This window comes from Rhinolophus sinicus, chromosome 3 (assembly GCF_057876585.1).
Source record: "Rhinolophus sinicus isolate RSI-liver-muscle chromosome 3, RSI-T2T, whole genome shotgun sequence".
Taxonomy (NCBI): Eukaryota; Metazoa; Chordata; class Mammalia; order Chiroptera; family Rhinolophidae; genus Rhinolophus; species Rhinolophus sinicus.
The window spans coordinates 21,623,894-21,647,599 of NC_142503.1; the positions used below are offsets into that span (position 1 = coordinate 21,623,894).

Below are 23,706 nucleotides of genomic sequence, written 5' to 3' on the forward strand. Positions count from 1 at the left end.
CTTGCACAGCAGGGAGCTGGTGGAATGTCAGGGTATGCAGGAATGCAAAAGTAGAACAGACCCATGAGTGAAATAATACAAGTTTGCACTAAGTGTACTTATGGAAAAACGGAGGAATTAGATGATTCAGGGAAGGTTCCAGCAAGAACAAATTTGAATGGCTCACAGAAGGTTGACGTATCCATTTGGGTTCTGGGAGGAAACAGAAGACACATTGAAAGGGGATGAAAGAGACCTTAATAAAGGTATTATTACAAAGGTGTGTGCACAGTTAAGGAAAATCAACAAAGGATGGCAAAGAACCCCAGGGCCTGCAAAAGTGGGAAGCTGTTCCTGCCCGTAGATCAACAGGGGCAAGAAGAAGGAGAGGTTACTAGAACCCGCAAGGCCTGCAGCAGTTGGGGAGGACCACCTGTGGCATCTGGTGGAGAAGTGCAGCCCGTGTCATCCTGACTGGTATGTCCTGCTGGATCCACCCAAAAGCTAGAGGACAAGAGGACCCAGTTGATGCTGTCCATACATGTCAACCTTCCAGGGCACAGAGCTGACTAGAGAAGGGTAGTAGGTGTATCTGGAGCGGGTAACCTGAGAATATCTAGCAAAGTTGAGTAGGAGTTTGCTTTGGATGAGGCAAAGCCCCTGGGGAGAGCATTCTAAATCCAGGGGCTAGTGTGTAAAGGTACCCAGCGCCACACTCAGAGAATCCAAGAGCTTTTGCAAGGTGTAGGGCTGAGAGTTCATTTAGGGGTGTGGCTAACAATGGAGAGTGTTTGTCGTGCAGGAGACCTTGCTCGCTGCGCCATTTGTCGTGCAGGGGAGTCATGCAGGGTCTCTGGTCCCGCTCCCCACATAACGCAGGATATGGTGAGACCAAAAAGGAACACCCACGGAGCCATAGGTAGGGGAGTCATACCACTATATTCTCTCTGGCGGCACTATACTCTCACTGGAGGCTGGATCCACACTGTCCGCAAACCGCCATCCACGCTTGCCAGCCCAGCCGCCATCTTCTTGCTAGCCCCCGTTCTTCTCTCTTCGCTAGCACAGCCACGGCAGTTATATTAGTGGCCAATGGCTCACTGGTTACAGCTGACGGCCAACTAGCCACAGCTGATGGCCATGCAATCACAGTTGATGGCCATTTACTACCTGAGCCAGCACCTGTCTATGTGAGGCCGAGAGCCTGGAAACTACTTTCTGGGGCTCTGCCCCCACAGTGTTCTTCACCATCCTGAGGCATTCATAGTTAATTCTTTAGCTGTTGAGAATCCTGGATGTCACCACTAGGCAGGGCTGGAGGAGGAGATGCAGAAGAATCTGCAGTCAAGGGAAGGAAGCACGTCAGGAAGGGAGGTGGCCCCAGTTCATGTCCTATCAGCTTGGAAGAAGAAAGATTGTCTGGAAACATACCATCTGGTGTCAGCAAGGTGCAAACAGCACAGTCCACTCTTCAGCAGTGATGGAGGCTGCTGGATTGATGGCTTATTGTCATAGCCTTACATATAGAGAATCACAGTGAGTTAATATCACATTTGGCACATTTCTGTCACCAAGGCAGTAATGTATGTGGTGTTTCAAAGGTGTATCAAAGGTGTTTACATTATTCAAAGAGTTCTGATACTTAGAGAGAAAAAATACCTTTAAGTACCTGGAATATTTGCGTATAGGAATCATCTTTTTTTCCCTGAGGAGGCTGGGTAAATGAAGCTTTACTACATTCATTATTATTCTTTATCAAGGTTGTTATTATCATCATCAAGAATCAAGGCCACACAGAATAAAGACCCTCCCAAACCAAACTCACCATATTTCATATTAAGTGCTAGTTAGAAAACATTAAATCAGTAGATCTTTTATTACCTGGTTTGGCTGCTAATGTGCTTGGAGCAGACTGGTCTCTGAAGTAGGACCGTCATCCTTCACATCCGATGTGTTGAGATGCTCCTGTGGCACAGTAGGTCTTTTCATTCACAGCTGGAGCAAGGTCAGCGTTAGCTGGTCCATGGTTTATCAGAAATCCTGATTCATTTGATCTGAGTCATACTGTATCAGCTGCTGGTCTAAAGATTTGTTTAGGAGACAAGTGACAATTAGCTTGTTTCCTCATGTCTCCTCTTCTTTCTTCTTCCATCTTCTGCCCTCTCATTCTTTCTCCAGGTGTATGTGGGTTCTGTTCCTCCCTCCCCCTGAAGTGCATTGTCGGTCTTTCATAGACTCGCATTGGTATTTCCAGCCCAATCTATTAAAAACAGAAACTTGAACAGACGGCTGTTTTCCAACATTAGCTGGCTGAACACATGTGTCAACTGGACAAATGTCATAACTAGGCAGGCCTGGTTTGGACCCCTACTTAAGGACATGCCCACGCAACATTTTCTGGAGTTTTGACTCCATCCCCTGACCAAGATCTCTTCTTTCTGTTAAGATGTTAGTTATTCTCCTATCATAGGATAATAACAGTCCCTATCTGCGAAAGTTTTATAAGGACTAAATGCAACAGAACTTAAGTTCTACTTAGTTCAGCTCCTAGAATATAGAAGATGCTGAATAAAAGCTACGTAGCTATTATAATTATTTCCTGAAAGTAAAGAGAACTGCTTGACTTTATTCACTCTAGCATTTTATAAACCTGTTTTACCACAATACTGGCATTTCTAGGACCATCTGTTAACATTTTAAGGAATGCTGCTGCTCTATGGAATCCAGCTTGGGAAACTCTGAATTAAGAATCGAACAAAATTGGGCTGCTCACAGTTCACAGTGAGCGACCAAATCAATGATGCTTGAACTAGGAGTCGGGGTTCCGGGTCTTAGCTCAGTCCTTACCACACCTTGAAATAAAAAGGGAGAGGTTTCATTTTAAGATACAAACCATAAATGAAAAAAGTTACCCTTATCCAAAGTCTGAATATTTGCTCATTTCTTCCTTGTAATCACATCTCCAGGTGACACGGAATTTAGGGGAAGCTCTGCAGGTCTCAGGGCCAGGTTAGAAGGATATCATGAACTTGGATACATGAGAATTTACGTGCTCCTTCTGATTTTGGCCTTTCAGAAGCAATGAGGCCAGGAGTTCCCCTGTGTCCATGTCCCTCTGACCCGGGCATCCCTCTTCCCCTCTTGGATTGTTGAAGTGCACTTGCTGTGTGGCCTGCCCCTGCCCGTCTCTGTGGGATTTTGGTGTATGTGTTTACCTCCCTCACCACTGTGCCTGACGGGACGGCAGACCCCTGGGACAGAGGCCAGCACATGTCCAGAGCAGTCTGTGGGGGTCAGGTCACCAAGCGCTCCAGAGGCCCATGTGGCTGGGTCCTGGTGGGACAGGACGTCCAGGCTAAGACAGATATCACTCTTTTGATCACTTGAAAGCCAGGGATGATTATGTCATTATGTATGTGCATTTCCTCAACTAGTTCTTCAAGAGTGATGGGTGATGGGAGGCATCTGTATATCTGTATATGACGTGTACGTGACAGATTCAAAAGGCGTGACTAAATTCCCTGCATGAGCATTGGGAGGATTTAAAAAAGTCATTCTCATTTGCTTTGCTCCACATGCACCAATTCCAAGAGTCAGATGCCATGGAGTTCTCCTCGTTTCTCCTCATAGGCAGGCCCTGGGCAGCTTTCCTTGCTGAGGTTTGCTCGTGTAAATGGAAGCCAGATGCCAGCACTGCTGTTCCATTACAAGGGCAGCCAGCTGCTGTGTATGGGAGATGAATGAGGGGTCGTAACTAGACTTAACGATCTTCTCCCAGGGCTGCTTCTGTTTATGATCCATTTTGTCTTAGATGATGAGAGAGAAAAAAATATGCTTCTATCTGCAGCAGCCATGCTTCAGGCTGTAAGATCTGAGGTCTAGGGCATTGCTACAGGGGAGAGCTGAGCCCAGGATGGCTTTCTCAGATACCCAGACCACCCCGGGAGGTAGATGACTGCCGTGTTATTCACTCTCAGTTCACAGAACAGCTGAGACATGCAGCATTCATTGCTAACTTGTCTGGAACACAAGCATTGAGGAATCATCTATGAATTTGCCTCCCCAGAGGAAAATGAGAGACTCCACTGTCACACATAGGAGCCCTGTCAGGAATGGCAACTCTCCATGCTCAGTTAAAAAAGTAACACGATTTCTATTTAGCTTTTCCCCTGATAGAGTTACACACTGGTAAATAGACATGGCTGACAGGTGCAATCAGAGAGTAAGGCCAAAAGCAAAAACGGCATTCTTTCATTTGGCACACCTGCGGCTGGCCAGCTACAGAGGCAAAAGCAAGAGAATTGAGATGAAATGATGGGAGAGTTAATGCCAGGGTGCTACCTTGTTCTGGCAAACTCCCTAGGATGCGTGGAAGGTGGTGAATGAGATTCATCTTGTTGAATGATAGACATTTTTTTATTGGCTGCACGGCACAGATAATGATTACCCTCATGGCGGTCCACTTCACAACGGCCTTCGTAGCATCTGTGTTTGTGTGGAGTGGCAGCCTGTTTGGTTGAGACTATAAAGTGCCAGGGCTCGTAACTCTTTGTTCTCTTAACTCTGCTTGTTCAGCATCCAGCAGAGGATTGGCTGAATTTAGGAATTTAATTAAGACTCATGGCTAACGACAGTAAGGACGAGCTTTCTGGCTAGAAATGATGCTAAATACTGGAACAGGTCGGTCAGAGGGGGATTCCTAATTTCTGCGATCAGGAAGAACAGCACGATCTGTCAGTCAGGACTCTGAGGTCCAAGTGTTGTTCTGACCAGAGGCAGTGGGACAGGCCAATGACCTTGTTCCTTTTAGCCTGGAGGTCCAGTGGAAAGTGTTCCAAAGACAACTTAATACTCTGGATATTTTTTCTCCCCCCTTTTAAATAAAAATTGCAGTTCCAATTTTCAGTCTCTAATGTGCTAACGGGCTTTCCTCCCACTAAAAGACACACGTGGATGTGAGAATGTTCTCCTTGAGAAAAGACGGTCTCTGGGGTTTTGTTTCTGGCTTGAGGTCCTATGAGGTAGGTGTTATGAAACCTCCTCCGCAACAGGCTGGGGTGCCAGCGAACCTTGGTGGGGGTCAACAGCTCTTCTGCTAATTTTGGCAGGAGAGGGAGACACTCAGCTACTTTAAAAGGAAAGAAGGTAAATTTTGTGATTCATTTGCCCATCAGGATAGAATGAGTTTTCAGACATGCGCATGTGTTCAGAACCTAGCTATTCTCTTCGACCATTAAACCTGTTAGGACAAAAGTAGTTCAAATTCATGTTTCTCAACTAGATGATCGTTCTTCCCATCCTGGATTGTGGGAGGGGCACCTCAGATGGCATATCAAGAAAGAAGGAAGGGGAAGGGTCAGACGAGGGGTGGTACTGGGGATACATCCAGTGGTTTAGGAGGCCAGCGGCAGCATGGGGGCCCTGGGTGAGGATTTTGAGAAGTCAGGAGGAGGAGGAGGAGGAGGAAGACAGGCAGACGGGTGACGCCCAGCAGTTGGTACGTCACAGTGGAAGCAGGGGCTGTCCTAGGCCCCGCAGGAACAAGTTTCACAGAGTGCAGGAAGGCGAGGGAGAGTATGCTCTTTGGGTCTTTCAGGTAAGGAGCGGATTAGCCCAGAGCTTGTCTAAAGCACCTGCCATCTCCTGTTTTCCACGATTCTGTGATTCTGTGACTTCCCTCTGTAGCAGGGTGGTTTTTACATAATTATCAAAGAGAACAAAGATCTTTTGAAAAGATTTTTAAAATTGTGGCCTGAGAATTAAGTTACCCAGCTAACGTTCACTTATGAAAAGTCATTAACTCATCAGCATGCATACTTTCTCAAGCCACAATGACTTCATGGTCTAAGTGAAAATTTCATATTCCTTTGGAAAATTGAATGAGCATAGTCAAATCAGCAGAAAATTATCTTTGACTAGTAGATGTTATTTCTACACATTCTGCTTTGCCTAAGAAAATAATGACTCTGAGACTTATGTTTGACGGCTAAAGAGTAAGAGCCATTGTCTACTATTTGCTTTCACGGTCCCAGGAATTATCTTAGATGTTTTACATGCACTCATTCATTTAATCCCCAGACGAGCTCTAGGAGATGAGTAGGTACTAAACCCCATTAACACATGAGGAAATTGAAGAGAGATTAAGTAATGTGTCAGGGCTAGGATTTGATTTGGGGTCCAGCAGGAGCTCAGAGCTCTCCTGTGAACCAGCACTCTCTACCATCTCCTACTTGTCCCAGAGGGTCTGTGCAATTGACCAGCTGGGCTGTACCCGTCATACTGGGGTGGAATTAAGGGCATGACACTGTGGAAGTAGAAGAATTGCTTGGGGTGTCAAAGCAGGAACAAGGAGTCTTAGTGTAAAGTGGGTCAGTAAGGTTTGTTATACCAGTCAGTTGATGACTTATTTTCTGAATACTGCTACTAGGAATTAGAAGCTACCCAGGAGCCCTAGGTTTATAATGTTATCTCTAGACAATAACAACAGCAACAGCTAACAACAGTGAGTGCTGACTGTCAGGTACTGTTAGAAATCTTTTACATCTATTAATGTGTTTAAATCTAACAGCAACCCCATGAGATAGGTATTACTATTTTCCCCATTTTCCAGATGGGGAAAACTGAGACCCAGAGTGGTGCAGAAACACAGCTAGGAAGTGGCAGGTAGGTGCTGAGCCCAGGCTCTTTAACCATTATTTTAACCTGCTTCTCAGCAGTAGGCTTTGGCAAATCTGAAATATTTGCTTCTGGGATGCAAACAGGACTGACCGTCCTTCAGAGAAGGATGTTGAGCCATGTCTCTGTGAATGTTTGTATATTTGAACCAGGTGATGCAGACCAGTTGTGGCTCTCTTCCCATGGGGTCTCTTTCTAGGGGTGGGGCAGGAATCGCCCTCATAAAGCCTCACCATGGTCGTCCATGGGATGCCCAATTCATTCTGTGGCATGACATTCTGTTCTTGGCACTTTCTCCTGAAATAAGAAGGTTCGATTTTTTTTGGTACTTTTATACAGAATTTGTGAGCTACTCAATATTTCAAGGTTGTATTTTCTCATTTAATGTTCAGTGAATGTTACAGTGGGTTTAAAGGCGGTATTAGAACTTGCCAAATGTTGCTTATAGGACATAAGGCTCAAAGAGATTTAAGTGAATTCCCTGAGTTCACAGGCAGCTGTAAGTTTCTAGCGGGCAGGGGCTATCTTACCTGAGCCAGGACTCAACTGGGATAAACCAACGATCCAGGCCTGTTTCCACTCCTGGCCTTGGAGCGTAGGATGGAGGCAGGGAGTGGTCAGATGTACTGGAACTACTCAGAACGCAGATTGGAAAGAAACTGAGGTATTATTGCTGGTAGAATAGAGAACACCAGTGCTGGGCAGGCAGGAATGGCAGTACCCACTCCTCTTTGCATCCTTCGCATTCCAGTAGGCATTCAATAGTCTTTGGAGATGAATGAATGGATCCCTAGTGATCTTTTAGTCATGTTCCATATTTAGAGCATGGAGAGATCAGAAGGGCTGCTGAAGATGGAGAAAACCTCAAGGAGGAGGTTGGGCTCAAGTTGGCTTGAGGGAGAGAGCAATGTGGGGAAGAAGGAGGGTACTTGTGCAGAGGGAACTATGGGCAAAAGCTGATGCACCTGGAGTGCTTAACCTAGTCAACAGGTACCATTTCCTTGACTTCTGTAATATCTTGTTTCTTTCCAAATTCCCAAATTGGGGAAGGGTTTTCCTCACCAAGCCACTGCCAGGACGATCATGGCATGATTCTTGTTAGCTACTCTTCTGCCCACCTCTGTCTTGCTTATGGGCCTGGAGCCGAACTTGTTAACCATTTTGATTTGCTTACATTACTCCTGAGCATGAGTCATTTGGTGTTTGGTCTCACCCAACTGGGGTTTCCTTTGCAGGTTAACATGTTTGTTGAAGGATTTCATGACGCCATTCTCCTCTATGTCCTGGCTTTACACGAAGTGCTCAGAGCTGGTTACAGCAAGAAGGATGGAGGGAAAATTATCCAGCAGACGTGGAACAGAACATTTGAAGGTGAGATTCAGTCTGTAAGGCGATGACACTGCAGATTGAGCTGCTGCTTTGCTGGTTCTGTCTTTTCTCTCTTACAACTGGGGGAGCTTGCGTTTTCTCAGCTGTAAAGTAAGGATAATAAGTCAAGGTCAAACCACTTCACAGGCTTGTTGGGAAAATTAAATGAGATAAAGCACGTGAAAGTGCTTTGAAAGAATTCCACTGAAATAGGAAATGCTTAGTCTCCTTCTGATTGTTAGGTCACAACTCGATGCTTCTTAAAATTAAATTTATCCCAAGCTTCATTCACAACAAATGATCAGTTTGTGAAGAGTTCTGTAATTAATTTTAAGAGGAAAAATCCCAGATATACGTTTCTCTGTTCAAACTTGAGTGGTTTGAGACGATGAGCAGATCCAATAGAGCCCTTTGCTTTTATTTTATTTTTAAAATGGTGAATATTAGCTGTGACTTTCTTAGTAACAGAAAAGTATAAGAACAACAACAAAAAAATGGCCCATCATCTCATCACTCAAGCAACATGTGTTGACATTTAAAAACTGTACAAGAATGAGACTACTCTTGGCTGGAACATAAAAACAGTACAAAAATGTACAAATGAAAAGTGAAAGTTTTCCTTCACACCCTAGTCCCTTCTCCCCAATGTGATCACTATGAACAATTCCCTATGATTTGGTCTCAAAATATTTTGTGCCTTCTGCCAGAACATACGCATTTGTATTATATCTTATCTAAAAAATTTACACAAAAAGAATCATACTATGAATGCCATTCTTCATCTTACCTTTTTTTACTTGTATGCCAAGAATTTTCCATATAAGCACTCATAGATTCAGCACACTTTTAAATGATAGTTCCATATTTTTCCACCGTATGGCTGTACAGGATTTTCTTTAACCAATCTCCTACTGATGGACACTTTGGCTGTTTAGTTTTTTACCGATTATGCAAAATAGTATCACTAACATCTTACACATCTTGGTGCATTTTTGGAACATTCCTAATTGTGGACTATCTGGGTCCAAAAGTATGTTGGCGCCTTTTAAAGTGCATTAGATACTGCCAAATATCTTCCAGAAAGGTCTACTAGTCTGTATTCTTACAAATAGTGTATAGCATGCTGGTTTCCTCTCACCTCATCAGCACTCAAAGAAAATTAACATGAGGCTCAGTATGAGAATGATCCAGCTGCTGGAGCCCTGCAGATATCAACTTCATATTCATTCATTCATTCATTCATTCATCAAATATTCTTGACCACCACCTATGTGCCAGGTACTGTTCAAGGTGCTAAGGATTTAGCATTGAAATAAAGACATTCCCTGAAATTAACTGAGCTTCCATGGTAATGAGGTGATAAACAAATAAATATGCCATTTCAGGGGCTATAAAAAGTAAAGCAGGATAGGGAGATGGACCGTGACAGGAGGGGTGTGGTGCTAACTCAGACAGAGTGGTCGGGGAAGGTCTCCCTGATAAGCAGCAGTTGAGTAGAGACCTGAAGGAAGTGAAAGAAATTATGTAGATGTTTAGGAAAGAACATTCCAGAAGGAGCAGCCAATGCAGAGACCCTAGTGGTAGAGTGCTGAGTGTCCCCAGAAGAGCAAGGAGGCCTGTGTGGCCGAAGCTGAGCACATGAGGGGCAGTGTGACAGGAACCAAACTCAGAGAATCCGTGGGGGTCAGATCACGTGGGCCTGGCAGGTGTGCTGAGGACTTTGGGTCCCCAAAGTCTGAGTGAGACAGAAAACCACCAGAGGGTTTTGAGAGACATGATCTGCCTTGAGTCTTTAAAAGGGGTCCTTATGGGCGCTATATAGAAAATAAACGATAGGATGCTAATGGGTATCCTGTGAGAACCACTGACATAGACCGCAGATCGCTGGGCCAGGAAGCCTGCATCCCAGCCACTGACTCTAACCTCAATCACTTGGGCTTGTCTTTCTTCACCGGTACTGAGGGGCTGGACTAGTTGATGACCGACAGGGGCCCTTTTATTTCTGCATCATTCTAACACTTACTTTGAAACCTTTAATGCATTGAGGCTATGTTTATGTTTGTTTGCAGTCCAACTAATGAAATCTTCAATGAGGCAACAAGTACTGCCAAGTCTAGATTTGGGGTACCCCCCCACTTTGTTTTCCATTTGGGATTCCTATCCACTCCACTGCCTCATCCTGCCCTCAGTTAATGGACGGGGCAGCATAGTACAGAAGAATCACGTTCTAGTTGGAATGGTCTGGGCAGAAGCTGTGGTGACAATTGGTGGATTTCATTTCTTCTTGGTGATTTTAGTGGATGTCACATCTTACTCAAAACTAGAGTGACATCTGCGTTAACTTTAGACAGATTGTAGGACACAAACAAATAAGCCTCCAGGATGGTCTTGCTCAAACCCTGTCTTGCTTTGGCTGAGGAGCTGGAATCAAATCGGATAATTCAGGGGGCATATTAGGACAGTCAAATTTCCCAGAAGTTATGTCCAATACACTGAGAAACTGGTGTGTATGTGGACACAACCTTGGTAGGCCACATCCCGTTCTTAGCTCTTCCTCACTACGTGGTGTGGTCATTTGTTCTTGGTCTTCTGAGGGAGCTTGTTAAGGGAAGGGCAGGTGTCCACAATGCCTGGAATTCAGTTTTGTTTAGAGGGCATGGACTAAGTTTTCCCATAGTCTGTCTTCCATTCTAGGGCCAGGCCTACACAGGCAATATGAAATGATCCCTAAAACAATCAACTGCATAGTTCGGTCTAAACTTAGAATCTCCTTTGTCCAAATGTAAAGATAACTGAAGCCCGGGTAAGTTTCCATTTTACTTGCTAAACAATGATCAAGTTGAGGGTAGCCCCCAAAAGAACTGTAAGAAAAACTACCCTTCCTAAAATTAAAAACAATTTTAATTTTAATGGTCACTGTAAGTGACCATTAAGTTCTCAAGGGAAAAATACTCTGGATGTTATTTGACAAATTTAGATTTTATTACCGAGAAACCTATGACCAACTCTCAACCATGGCCTGAGAAGAAGCTAAATTTCCTCTCTGTGTGAGAGGTCAGAGTGACAAGGTAAATAGGCCTGTGGCTCAGACCTTGAGCTGCACTACAGGCCCATAGAAATGAGGGTGGAAAGTCTCATTACTTATGTACAGGAAAATTCTGCTGTCAGCCTGACAATCTCACCTTATGTACAATTTTTTCGGTGAAGTCTCACTTGCTAATCGGTCACCCTAAGGGTTATCACCTCATTTCTTAGCAGAATTGTAATAGCTTAAAGTGTAATGAGGTCTTGGGTTACCAGGGCCACCTTGTCTTATAAAATACTCTGCAAAACACTTATAGAACACATCATCATAAACTCCTGTAAACAGAATGAAAAAAGGTTTTGGATAGCCACTATGCTTGGAGATCAGTCAATTGTTAAAAAATGACATTTATTACTTGAAAGTTGTATATGTTGTCAAGGATAAACAACTTTGAGATAGGTGTATCCTTTGTAACCCGTCTATATTAAGAAGACAAAACATCAAAATGAAAGGTAACTCCATTCTGTTTCTGGCAAAGTAGACCAAAGTCTGGAAAAATAAGCGGGCCTTCAAACCACAATCCAAGGACAGTAAACCCAAATACTTGCCCTCTCCAAACCACACTTGAGGATGGAACTTTCCCTTGGGATCCCTTTTCCCAGACATTCATTTTACTTCCGGAGAGAACCAAATCAATGGAAACGTCAATTAAGAATTACACTGTACTCTGCCACAATTTAAAATGAAAGAAAACAAATAGCCTTAGTTACTCAGAATGTGGCTGACATATGCACTCTATTACTTAACGAAAATTACAGTATAGCTATATTTAATATCAACTAATGATACATATTTGCTCTTATTGATTAGCTGCTCTGAGTTACCATTGCTAGCTAAAGCAAAGTTAAGCCCTTCATGTGGGCATTCAAGGTTCTCCATGCTCTGGCCAGTCTGTTCCAGCCTTATACGGTATCTCACTGATCCCTTCCGTACACACGGGCCACCTCCCCAAAACCTCATGGGCTCCTGCTCCCTTTCAGCCTCTGTGCCTTTGTGAACATTAACAAGGCTAGCCTTTATGCCTCCTGGATGGCTGCGTGTCCAGATCACAGCCTCAGCAACATTCCTATAAAAGCCCTGCTTTTTCACTGAGTCCTCCTTGAGTCTCCAACGAGATAGGCCAGCTCCCCCTCTGAGTGGTATGAGCACCGTCAGATGTCCTCTCCCAGATTCCAGGCATAGCGATAGTAGTGATAACAATAGAAGAAAACAACTAACTTCTCTGAAACCTGTTTTGAAAGTGCTTTCATCTCCTCAACAGCCTCTTGGCAAGGAGGTACTGTTATGACTTTTCCAGTCCGGCAGCCTGAGGCTCAGAGGGCTAAGTCCTTGCTCAAGGTCACTGAGCTAGTAAATGTGAAAGCTGGGATTCAAATGCAAGCCTTCAGATTCCACTGCCGACAAGCTAAATCCCTAGTGCAGGCTGCCTCTCTTTTGTACAGAGACTGTGTCCAGTTCATCTTTGCCTCAGTGGAAGCATTAATTTCAGCACCTAGTAATCACCTAGAAAACATTTGGATAAACAATGGATGATTTATTGTATCTATGTGAGATGATGGATGTTAACTATAGTTATGGTGGTGATCATGTCACAATATATGTAAGTCAAACCTTTATTCTGTACACGTGCAATTCCTATAGTAATGTATGTCAATTGCATCTAGATAAAACTGGAAAAAAACCCACCCCAAAACCAAAACCAAAACAATAAATGAACACACATGGGATAAAGACTAGCCCTTCTTTAGCTCTTGGGTCCTGTGGTCCTTGAGGCAGGCGCTCTGCTCTCCTGTGCATCAAAACAGTCCAGAGTAACGCACAATCACCGAGTCCAGGGCCTGGAATGGGTTTTCTTTTATAATGTTTGTCCAGTGATAATACGAACCCATGAGAAATCTAGGAACACACCACATCTCCACTTCTCAATCTTGGCAGTTTTGTTTTTGTTTTAAATTAATACAAAACTCTAGGATAAGCACGCTGCTTTTAGGATTAGCCTTAATCTTTTTTTCTTCTTCTTTTTTTTTTTTAAAAACATATTCCCCAAAGAAGGTCATTTATTTCTTTTTCTTTTCATTTTCAAATGGAGAAATGTTAAGAATTTAGGAATGCAGACACAGATGAAATTACAATGTCTTTCCAAATGCCAACACAAATGCTCAGTGTCTGATGAGATTCCCTGTGGCATGAGCTTGTTTAAAAAAGCCTGTCAATTCATTTTCTTGTTTTTGTTGGCAGACAGAGGTATTTTAAGTAACTGACTTGGAGCTCTTCCCATCGCATCCTCTAGGTATTGCTGGGCAGGTATCCATAGATGCCAACGGAGACCGGTATGGGGATTTCTCTGTGATAGCCATGACCGACACAGAAGCGGGCACCCAGGAGGTAAGGGAGTGAGGCTCTGCGCCAGCTGCTCTTCTGCTTATTGAGATTCCAAGGAATGTATTTATTGGTGTCCAAATAGTCCCCAAGGCATCCTCCATATAAAAATGAGCCAAAACCCCAGGAGTTTCCAAGTAGGGAGGGCTCACTTCTGGTTGGGGGTATCAGAGAAGACGTCAGGAAATGGTTCCATGTTTATCCCAAATGGGGAAATCCTACCTTTCAAATGACCATGAATCACATCTCAGTCCTAAGATGCAGGAAGGATCAACGGATGAAAGGTAAAGTGAAACTATATTTATTTCCTCTCTGAACATTTGAAAAACATTTTTCGAGGGGGGTTACATGCTGGTCACGAGTTTAAATTTCAAAATATGATGGAATTTCAGGACAGCATCATGAAGAGAAAAGAGTGCCCTGGACACAACAATAAGTCTCTGACACTTACTGGGGTGTGAGTCCTCTGCCTCAGTTTCCTTGGCTGTTATGTGGAAATCATATCTTCCTTGTTGATCCCACATGATTATTGTGAGCACCAGATACAATGAAACCTGGAAAAGTATTATACAAACTTTAACTGATGAAGATATAAGTGAAGATATACAAATATGCAGTGTTTCACGTCAAATAATGCTACGTGGCGTGGTCTGGGTCGCGTGTATATTCTAGTCTCTCCCTCTGTAAAAGGTGGATAGTAATTGTCTATTATAAGGTCATTGTGAGGATTCAGGAGTGAATGTGTGTAAAGTACTTGGTAAGTTTCCAGTACATGCCAGTGATTGTTATATTTTGGTGATTATCTAGAATTCTTTTTGCTATGACATGAAACAGCCTGTGAGAGCTTGTTGGGCCTCCTTCAGGACAGAGAGGGGAAAACATGTCACAGGCTACTTAGCAGCATTATACTGGACAAAAGAGAAACCTATCTTGAGAATCTGGTGGGAAGGTATTTCTAGACCAGGGTTCGGGTAGCTAATGAAACAGTCATTTAAAGGAGAAACTGAGGGAGAACCTTGAACTGAGCCGTAAAAGGATACTGATTTTTCGGGGGGCCAGAGGAACCAATTGAAAAAGAGAGTTCAGCCTAGAAACGGGGGTGCAAATAGGGTAAATTCGTCAGCAAGGAGAGTGTAAACCCCGAAGTCAGGATGGGGAATAAATAGCTTTCCAACTAGAGGAGGGTAAAACAGGAAGTTCCTAAAAGATACTCTTTAATGCTATAATTACATGTCGAGCTGATTGAGTGGAGTGAGGCCATGTACCTGTAATATGCTTAACCTAAGTATAAGATGGACCCTGACTTTCTCTTACAGCCCTGAAAGTAACTAGGGCCTTACAAAATGGCCGACTGCGTGGGCTGCTCTGTGGCAGATGGTGGAGCAGCAGCCTCTCCGATAAGCCAGGGAAAGGCCATGAGTCCTAAGATTAGTGTTTTCTCTATGGCCACTTTTCTTGCCTTGAGGAGCCACAGTTCTCTCTCAATTATGCTCACCTTAAGAGCACCATTGGTGACTGCAAATTTGACTTAGAAAATTCTCAGAAACACACCATATGGTCAGAGTGAACAGTAGGGTAGCCCACCCTATGCATTTTTTCCCAACCATTTAAACTGCAATTACTTTTGTACCAACCTAGAACTAACTTTGACCTTTCAGTTTGTATATTTGTTTTTTGCCCTTATATAGGTTATTGGTGACTACTTCGGAAAAGAAGGTCGTTTTGAAATGCGGCCCAACGTCAAATATCCTTGGGGACCTTTAAAACTGAGAATAGATGAAACCAGAATTGTGGAGCACACAAACAGCTCTCCTTGCAAATCATGTAAGTTTAGAGACTTAATTTGCTCTGTGCTGCTTCATCTATAATATCAGTATAATGCAAGCTTAAAAGACAGGCAGTGTCCAGGAGCTCATATTCTGAACGTTCAGATTTCTTTTTCTGATGTGGCAAAACCCAGGGGAACAATTCATAAACTGGTGTCCCGCCTTCATCAGAGGATTCTACATCTTTCTTCTCTCTTCCATCCTTTTCCAAACTGGTAAAAGGCTTCTCCCTATTTTTACACCTCTTATTATAACCTTACCAAAAGCAAACTTTGAAAATCCGAGTGCGAGTCACCACGAGAGATGAGTAAGTGAATGACATTCAGTACTTGAGGTTTACCCTTTTAGGGGAAATCAATATGTTACACACTAGACATCACTCACTCAGTCATCTCTTGTAACAAGTCTTATTCTAATTTTCAAAGTTTGTGGCTAGCCTCCTACCCCTCAGAACCAAACACATGATGTCCCTTAGACACCTACAAATTTACAACTTGGCAAATAAATGTAAAGTCTGTTCTTTAAAGTCTGTCATAACTATTGAAGCAAGTTGGACATTCTTTAAGGAACTTGCAAATAGGAAAATTGTTGGAAATCATTGCTTTAGGAAGACCCTTTTATAAGCTAGTGAGGGAGAACAAAGCGAATATGTGTCCTTCAGGTCAGTTGGTCACTTTAGGCTAAGATATGTATGCACATTATGTTTTGGGAACAGCCTTCAAACTATGGGGTATTTTTGTGTATGCAATAATTACAGGAAGCAGTACGGCACAAATGTGTTAAGAACACAATCTCTGGAGTTATTGGGCTTGAAGTCCCACCCTTGTCACTTCCTTGTTTTGTGAGCCCAGGAGCATTCCTTCACTTCTGTAAGCCTCACTTCGGTTTTCCCGTATGTAAAACAAAGGAGATGTCCCAAACTCTTAGGACTATTTTAAGGATTAAATAAGATCGTGCATTAAAGGCTGTGCCCTGAACTCTCTATAAATAAGCTATTTATCATTTTTATATAGTAACTGGGACGCCACTGAACTCGATTGTTTCCAGTGGTTACTCACATTTTCACAAAGCTATATAGGACATTTTGACATGAAACTCTGGCTTTGGTGAGAGAACATCTAAAAACAGAACATTAACCCAATGAATTTTTCACCAAATCTTCCAGCACTTTGAAGTGTCACCATCCATCTGTGAAGTGCTGGGTCAGGCCCATATCTGTCCAGTTGCCTTCTCTGACTAAATTCCAAGAAATGTGGATAAATCTGAAAACTTCAGTTTCCAGTTTTCCTCAAATCCTTCTTGAACCTGCTTTATTCCCATTTTGCTCACTCTCTTGTAGCGGTGTGTTTGTTCACCTAGTACTTTCTTATATGCTTTGCACTTGGGGAGGGGTGGGGGGAAGGGGGAGAAGCAGGATCCCCTAGAAAATCTTTCTTAGAAAGAAAGCAAAATTTGCCTCAAGTGGGAAATTGAGAAATACCTTCCAATGAACGAAACTTTTCAATGAACGAAAAGTTAGAATGAGACATTTCTGTTTCTCAAAATGAACTCTGATTATCTATGTTTCTTTTTCAAGCAGGTGGCCTAGAAGAATCAGCAGTGACAGGAATTGTAGTGGGAGCCTTACTAGGAGCTGGTTTGCTAATGGCCTTCTACTTTTTCAGGTTAGGACCTCTTTATAGGGTTTAAAAATTCACTCTACTTTCTTGCCTTTGTCACTTGTCTTTGCATGATCCTTCCTGTGATGTGTGTATATCTTGCTCTTACCCCAAAAGCATGGCGGTTAGAAGAACAAAGCCATCTTTTGGTGTGATCCCTGGTTTGGTGGTCGGTGGGCTAGCATTACGAGGGAGTGGGGCAGGTGTTTATATTGCGCCCCCCGCCCCCTGCCACACACACACAGTGTCAGCCACAGAGTAGCTGCTATCCTTTCATCACAAATATTCTCACCCCAACTCCCATGACCCACCAAATGTGTAAGTGGAGAGGGAATCTGGACAAAGGAGAACTGTTACCCCATTCTCAGGCTTCCTCCAGTTCAGATAGGTGCCTGGCTTCTCCTGAAGAGGAGGAGGGAGCTCTGAGCAGGCTGTGCTCTCAGGTTGCTCTGTGCTCAGTATTTGGAGAACCTACACACTTAGTTACCGCTGTGACTAAGCCCTAAGACTTGTAAAATTGTAATATTTCTGTGTGTCTGAGATACTGATAGTTCTGCACCAGGAGGAGGGTCCATTCCTTTGTACCTTTCAGTGACTGAGTTTGTGGCTTATTCTTAAGTCATTAGACCATGATTTCTTCATTTCTGCATGGAAATGTAATTCTGGGTGTATGTGGCTCTTTGTGGGAACAATTGTCTTACTGTTCCTCTGGTCACAGTACACTTAACCTGATCTTTATCTAGGGCATATCCTGGGAGTTGGGGAGAGCTTCTGTGGCAGAATAGACAAGACTTAACCCACCAGGCGCCCAGGGAAGAAGGGGAAGGCTTGTTCTATGGCATTTTGGAAAGCAGGCCAATTTTCCTCCTTGAATAAGGGCATAACGCCTTGGGGCACACTACTTTAATCTTTGACCAGGATTTCATATTCTGTCACTTCTCATTTATCAACCCAAACCCAGATGTCCCTTGAGGGCATTCTTTGTAAGAGAAACCATAGTAGTTTGAAGCCAAGTGAGGTTTTATTACTACATTCACTTTCTCTTTACCCAGGAAGAAATACAGAATAACCATTGAGAGGCGAAACCAGCAAGAAGAACGTAACGTTGGAAAACATCGGGAGTTACGGGAAGATTCCATTAGATCCCATTTTTCAGTGGCTTAAAAGGAAGGCTTTTCTTTCGGCCTGAGATTCTCTAAGGAGATTGATGGAGTGAAAGACATCAATGGAACAGAAGGGGTGCTCTTGAAGAATTCATTCTTTTAAGCAGTTAGTCATTTTGTTGTAAAATTTCTTTAGAAGCTCAGGAACTATTATTAATCACCATATGCCCCCCCGTCTTTCATCTCATGACAAACAAATGTAAGACTATAACGTCACTCTGTTAAATATTCATACTGTTTCAAGGGCATATGATTAGATTTATGTTTTGAAAATCTGATGTCTCCATGTCTTGATGGCTTTTGGGGGCATTTCACACAAAGCTATAAAATGTGGTTTTCTTAAATGAAATGTTTTATAGCTAGAATAAAATCATTTTTACAAGTAGAATATTCTTGGAAAGAATTTAACACCCAAGAAGAGGAAAATAGAATGAAAAATCTCAAGGTTGGAAATAACCGCGCTCCTTTCTCTAGTGCTGGCAGGCCGATTTGAGGTTGAGGGCGGCTCTGTCCAGTGTATACATTCAGGTCCTGACTTCGTATCTTGAAAAAGGATTTTCTCCCTGTCTCCTTCAGTGTCTCATAAAAGCTGCTCTGGACAGTTGTAACTATTCATGAGATAAGAGGACTTATACAAGAAAAGCAAATCTAAAATGTTTCATTTTTTAATGTAAAAAAGCCCTATTTCACACTAACTTTTTTTTTTTAAGTATTTTAATCATATATTTTGCTATTAGAAAATGTGTCTATTTTTTCATTTTGAAGATTAAATTTCACTTATATTTTAAAGACCTGGGTAAAGTGTACAACAAACCAACAATGATGAAAGATGCTTCTCTTTTTCTCTGTTTCCCTCTTCCCTTGGCCATATCGAAATGCAAATTGCTGCTTTAATTACAGAGATCTAGAAATGTATTGAGATTACAGACTACAGGAGTACATCGATTTACCTGTATTAAATCCAAGCTATTTTAGAGCGAGAACCCTTCCAATTCTGGCCAAATGATGAGTTTTAGGATCAAGGGTGAAATTTACTAGAATTAAGTAGGACTTTACAAAGGGAGGCAACCCTTTTTCCTCAACAAGAACTTTATAGAGTTAGAACTTGACAGTCAGCACAGAAATGATGAATTAAAAACAAAAATTCACACATGACACTTCACTGAAATTTACAGTGAAGATTTTGGTTACAGGAGGGAATGTAAATAGCCTTCATATTCCCTTTCAGTGAGCTCCATAAAGTTTTGTCGTCATCTACTAATCACCCACGTAACAGTGGGTTGGGGGTGGATGTAAGGAATTTGGACAAAGTTGAATAAGTATGTACTGAATGCCTACTTTGCACCCAGTACTCTGCACATAGATTTAAATCCAGGTTGCCACTTTCATTGCTAATTTGTGGAGAAAATAGGCAGTGAGGGAAGAATGTGAAGTGGCTGGATTAGCACAGCATTTTGTAATTATGTCACTAGGTCCTTGATAACATTTTGAGCATCTGGAAAACAAAATAGTCTTAAAAATTACATTGATGTTTATAAAAGACCATGGGTAGGGAGGATAATAGAGCAGTTGGAGCAATTCTTTGGTAGTAAAGGAAGTGATAATTCACACAGGTAACGCAGGAGGCAGAGTGAGTGAAAGCTGAGTGTCTTGGAAGTCGGCCTCAGCTCGCTTCCCTGGAGAAGTCTGCCTCTGTCACTCCCACTTCAGCCAGTCAAAGGGAATGGATTATTTCTATGAGGTACACGTCTGCTTTATTGTTTAAAAATGGAATGCAGGCAGCTGGAGAACGTGATCAAAGAATGAACTATGACCAACTGAAACAACTATATTGTAGTTCTCCATGTTGGATACAAAGGAAAAAGTGCTGAATTCAAAAAAGGACGGATAAAGAAGGCCAAAAAGGCAAGCTCTAGAAATTCTAATGTAGGAAGAGAGTTTTGGAAGTAAAACCCAGGAAAGCAAAGCATTTAACAGCTCAGGACTCCTCAAAGTGAAAACGGAATAGAAGGTTTGCATCCGTTTTATCTTTGTCAATTGAGAGCTTATTTCTCTCTCATTTTTACTTTTCAGTGCTGTTTTCCGTATATTTTAGAGACATTCATTTTCTTTTATCTTGTGTTTATAAAAAACATTTAAATTTCGAGCCTATGTGCTTATTGCAGGAGGAAAACACTCTACCTGGTTACAGTCTTTGGGTATAAACCTTTCTAACCTTTCTAGAATCTACATAGGGGCCCAATGTTAACTCTAACATTTTTAAAGTAAATATCTTTTATTTCTACTTTAAGTAGAGGAATAGTTCTAAACTAGATATTATATCCCCAGATAAAATCGTAAAACTAAGCAGGCATTTAGTCTTTTAAAAATGGCAGAACAAATCACGAGGTTTCTCATATGTGGATGCCATTCTCTTCCAGTCTTAAAGCAATCCTAAGGTTCTTAAGATTGATCGCTTATTTACCTGTCAGTTGTCTATTCTTTCTGCCTTGAAACCATCATATGAGTTACCAAAACTCTGTTAAGTTTTGAAAACTCTAGAAAGTTGGAAATCTTTACTGAAAGTGTAAGTGTTTGGCCTAAGGTTACCCTGGGTTAGGACCTGTGGAGATTATAACTTGGGCTTTAAGTTCCTAACTGCTAAGCAACATCTCAGACAACCCGTCCTTCCTACTTTGCCAGCAGCCACGTATCATACAGTCAAATAAACAGGGCTTTAGTTCTTACATCGTTCTATAAATCTTTAGGGTGCTCAGATTTAAAAAGGGATACTTTATCAGTATTTTCTTAACTGGCCAAACATCAGCCGACATTGATAAAGGTCAAAATGAGTATATACTTCTTGTATACACTCATGGTGTTAGAACTAATTGTAGGTTTTATGGTCATCATTGTCATCTTAGACTTTTTCCCCCTGGACTCAGAAACAAAAGCTTTCTCCACATGATCACTTCTATCCAGAAAGCACTTTCCGTATAGAGTGAGTCGTTTCCCCCAGACTGACCACAGGGTCTGCAAGGAAACCCCTGTAAACATTATATTTTCTCAGAAGAACCATTAGCTTGTCCTTTCCTGAACCGCAGACATGGTTCCACAGGCTTTGAAATAGTTGTTTAAATTTCAGAAGCAACGCGTAATGGAGAGAGGGGAGCAATGGATGGAAAGGGAATGCCTCCTCTTCTCCTCTTCCTTAAAGTTCAAAGTCTATGTCCAGACACTTCTCCCTATTCACAGGCTTCTAGGGTCATAAACTTCTTCAAGGCACCTGTGCCTTCTTTGCCTCTAGTTTACTACTTTCCTTCTGGTTGCCGCTCATTTGGGGGAGTGTACGAGATGCCACTGGCAGTGAAATGAAGGCCATTGGCTAGCTCTCACACAGACAGTGGCAGGAATCCAGAAAGTAGGTTCCAGTGGCATCACCTTCTGAGTGAGGATACAGTGGCTATTTGTGGAAGTCTGTTTAGGAGACCAAATACAATATTATGCTACTGGTACATATTAAGGGAGTATTTATAAACTGAAAGGAACACATACCTATGTTTCTTGGGATACAAAGAACTTAGATGCTGAGTGGATGCAGTCATAAATCCAAATCCGACCAAAATTAGGCTCCTTGATCTATGTTTCTGAGTTTCGTTTAGTTATGCCCTGTGGTTCAGTGCTTCATGAGGAAGCTGATAATAAACTGAACTTCTTCAGTGAAAAAAGCTGCAACTGTCTGTAAGCATGGAATATGTTTTAGGGGTAGTGAGGCAGCAGAGAGAATTGGAGATGGTGGTGTCCAGGGGGATCTGTTGCTTTTTTCAGTTGCTCTTCAGAACTACAGAATAACCAATAACTTAGTCCCTCTTCAACAGCCAGCCTCAGCAAGGGGCTTGGGCCACACCCAAAAAGAGGAATCAGGAACTCGGTTCTCCAAAATAAACTGAAGAGGGTACACGTGCAAGCTTTACCACCCCTTTCACCATCCATTCCCCATCCTCATTCCCCATCCATCATGGCACCAGAGATGTGTCAGCATCTTGCCCAGTCAGGCAGAAACTTGTAGTGGGACCTCCATACTTCCTCAGAGGGAAAGAAGACAGAACGGTGCCGACTGTAAGAATGCAGCTGGCTTTTGATCAGAACCCTTAGTTAACTTGACCGCACACGCTCTCGGGGTTAGTTCAAGCCTGTGATGTGCATAGCCTCCAACAAGCCTGGCTTTGGTTTTCAGCATGCCAATCTCACAAATAGCTCTTGCAGGCGTACCCCACAGCCAGACTCTAGGATTAAAATGACTTTCAAAAGGTGCTGGATTGGAGTTTGTTCAAATTTCTCATTAACCACTAATGTTAATTCATACCAAAGGCGAAGCAATTCTAAACCAGCTGATGAGGTTGATGTTCGTGTTTTAAGCGACTTCAAACACGGGGAGGGTTTCAGTGGGAGCCGAGTCTCAGAAGTAAACATCCATATGTTATATGAGCTCTCTGATGTATCAGGTGTGGGATGATTCCCAGGGGAGAGATTTGAACAAGCAGAATTAAGAGTTAGCAAAAATGCTGCATTGCTTTGACTCACGTGTTTCGAGACCTAAGTTTTTATGCAACGAAGAATAAAGGGCTCATTCATCAAGTGTAAGTCACAGCACAGCCTACCAAATTGTTTTGCATTTGCTCGGAGGACAAAGCTGTCATAGCACATAGTAATTGGGCAGAGAAGATTGAGAAACAGGCAAATTTGGATTTTGAAACAGGATGTCCTAGTTATTATTCGGTGCCAAGGTCTGAAAATGTTCCGTGTGGTGTGTCTTACTTTACAAGACAGCAATGAGGTGCTGTCTGGAGATGCTTGCTGAGTTTGCAGACCTTTTTGCAGGGTCACGGGACTCTGAGATTTGTTTCCTGTGCACGGTGCATAGGTGAATCCAAGTGGGCAGGGTATACACACTGTGGAGGGTTACTTCTGCAGCCCTTGTCTTCTGGGCCGTACTAGTCATTGTTAAGTTAAATATAAGACTACCAAACCATACAAACCTACCATGAGTCTGGTAGAAAAGTAAAAGCTGCACAAGCTACATACAGTTTATTATTGTAATGTAAGTAGAACTATCTGCATATAATGTGATTTAATTTATTGTTGTGTTGTGTAGAAAATGAGAATTAATGACTGTGGATATAACCCCTGTTTTGTATAATATATTTTATTTCTGGTGCAAACTGATCATTTAAAGTATCTACTTCATTTGGTGTTTGGATATAAATGTGTATGTGTTCTTGTAAATGTTTCTATTAAGCAAGAATGCCATATGCTCACAGTATAACAATGTGTTCTCATTAAAAAATACATCCCACAGGAAGCCTTTTCTGCTTATAATTCAAGCACCATACGCTGCACATATCCACGTTCTCTGAGGTCTTACTGTTCTAGGATGAGCTTAAACAAAAGGTCAACCAGTGGGTGTGAGGAACTTCATTGTTTCAATTGTACCTATGAAGGAACTCAAGTATTTCTGCCCCGCAAAGGCAAATTTTCAGGAATAAGAACATATTGTTAACATTAAAATGAGGGGCAGGCAAGGGACGAAATCT

The 23,706-nt window shown here is 42.4% G+C and overlaps 1 protein-coding gene across 2 annotated transcripts in view; it reads left to right on the forward strand.

Moving 5' to 3' along the window:
• The window catches only part of NPR3 (natriuretic peptide receptor 3), a 73,615-nt gene extending 50,145 nt beyond the window's left edge, over positions 1-23,470 (forward strand). Inside the window, exons 4-8 of one of the 2 annotated variants that reach the window (XM_019737286.3) lie at positions 7,890-8,025; positions 13,398-13,492; positions 15,175-15,310; positions 16,892-16,976; positions 18,023-23,470. In XM_019737286.3, the coding sequence (XP_019592845.1) occupies positions 7,890-8,025; positions 13,398-13,492; positions 15,175-15,310; positions 16,892-16,976; positions 18,023-18,134 (564 nt within the window). In that variant the 3' untranslated portion in view covers positions 18,135-23,470. Of the gene's footprint in view, positions 1-7,889; positions 8,026-13,397; positions 13,493-15,174; positions 15,311-16,888; positions 16,977-18,022 lie in introns of both variants that reach the window. The other variant, XM_019737285.3, reaches the window with a different exon arrangement.
• Positions 23,471-23,706: the final 236 nt, after the last annotated feature.